At 36.4% G+C, this 971-nt stretch overlaps 1 protein-coding gene across 1 annotated transcript in view; it reads left to right on the forward strand.

Moving 5' to 3' along the window:
• The first annotated feature begins 610 nt into the window (after positions 1 to 610).
• LOC119594135 (monofunctional C1-tetrahydrofolate synthase, mitochondrial-like) overlaps positions 611 to 971 on the forward strand; it is a 2,858-nt gene continuing 2,497 nt past the window's right edge. The window contains exon 1 of the mRNA XM_037943201.1: positions 611 to 885. Coding sequence (XP_037799129.1) covers positions 626 to 885 — 260 coding nt within the window. The 5' untranslated portion in view covers positions 611 to 625. The remainder of the gene's footprint in view (positions 886 to 971) is intronic.

Below are 971 nucleotides of genomic sequence, written 5' to 3' on the forward strand. Positions count from 1 at the left end.
TTTAAAACTTATTTCCCAAATGTATAAATTTTCATTTAAAAGGATTTACAAAATTTTTGCATTTAGGAATCCTAACACTCTACTTGTAGATGAAAAGCACATGTAAGAAGACACTTCATTTTTCCATAGTGAAAATAACAATATCCATAGCATAGACGTTAAATGAAAATGACAAGACAGATAAACATAATAGTGTTTACAGGGTGCTAGGGAAAGGGGATACAAGGGATATATCCTTGTTTGCAAAAAGGAAAAATTCTCATTTTATACTTACTTCATTCATTCATATTAAATATTGTGTGGGGACTATGTTAGTAGACAAGGCAGTTAGTGGTGGGTATACAAGTCATACTCATTGAAAATTGTTATGTTAAATTTTCAACATTTATTTATTAAAAGAGGCCCCATGAGACACTTGTATGATTATTATTGGGTATAAATAGGGACAAGAGGATGTGTTTAGGAGGAAGCTTGCCAGAACAGCTTCCTCACACTCAATCATTCCTATTGACAGGAAGAGGGGGGGGGGGGACTGCTAGCCAGTTTTTGAGTCTATGCTTGATGAATTTGACTTTAATTGGGTATTAAATATGCAAATACACTTGATCAAGTATCCTCTGACTTTATGGGTGAATCAGATAAAATAAATGTATATTGTACATTAAAGACTGAAACTAGGTCAACACTATCACAGTACAGCCTCCTTTCCAGTGACATAGAGGTTGCTCGTGCCCAGACACCCAAGGACATTGCAGAACTTGCAGATGAGATTGGTCTTCTGCCTTCCGAGGTTGACATGTATGGCAAAAAGAAAGCAAAAGTGTCTCTGTCCGTGTTGCAGCGTCTTGCATCACAGCAGGATGGCCGCTATGTTGTTGTTGCAGGGTGAGTAAACATGTACCGTTTTTTATCTCTTCATCTTCCTTCTCTTCTACCTTTTATTCTCTTCATATTTTGTTTTTGAAGGTCTA

Source organism: Penaeus monodon, chromosome 33 (assembly GCF_015228065.2).
Source record: "Penaeus monodon isolate SGIC_2016 chromosome 33, NSTDA_Pmon_1, whole genome shotgun sequence".
Lineage (NCBI taxonomy): Eukaryota > Metazoa > Arthropoda > Malacostraca > Decapoda > Penaeidae > Penaeus > Penaeus monodon.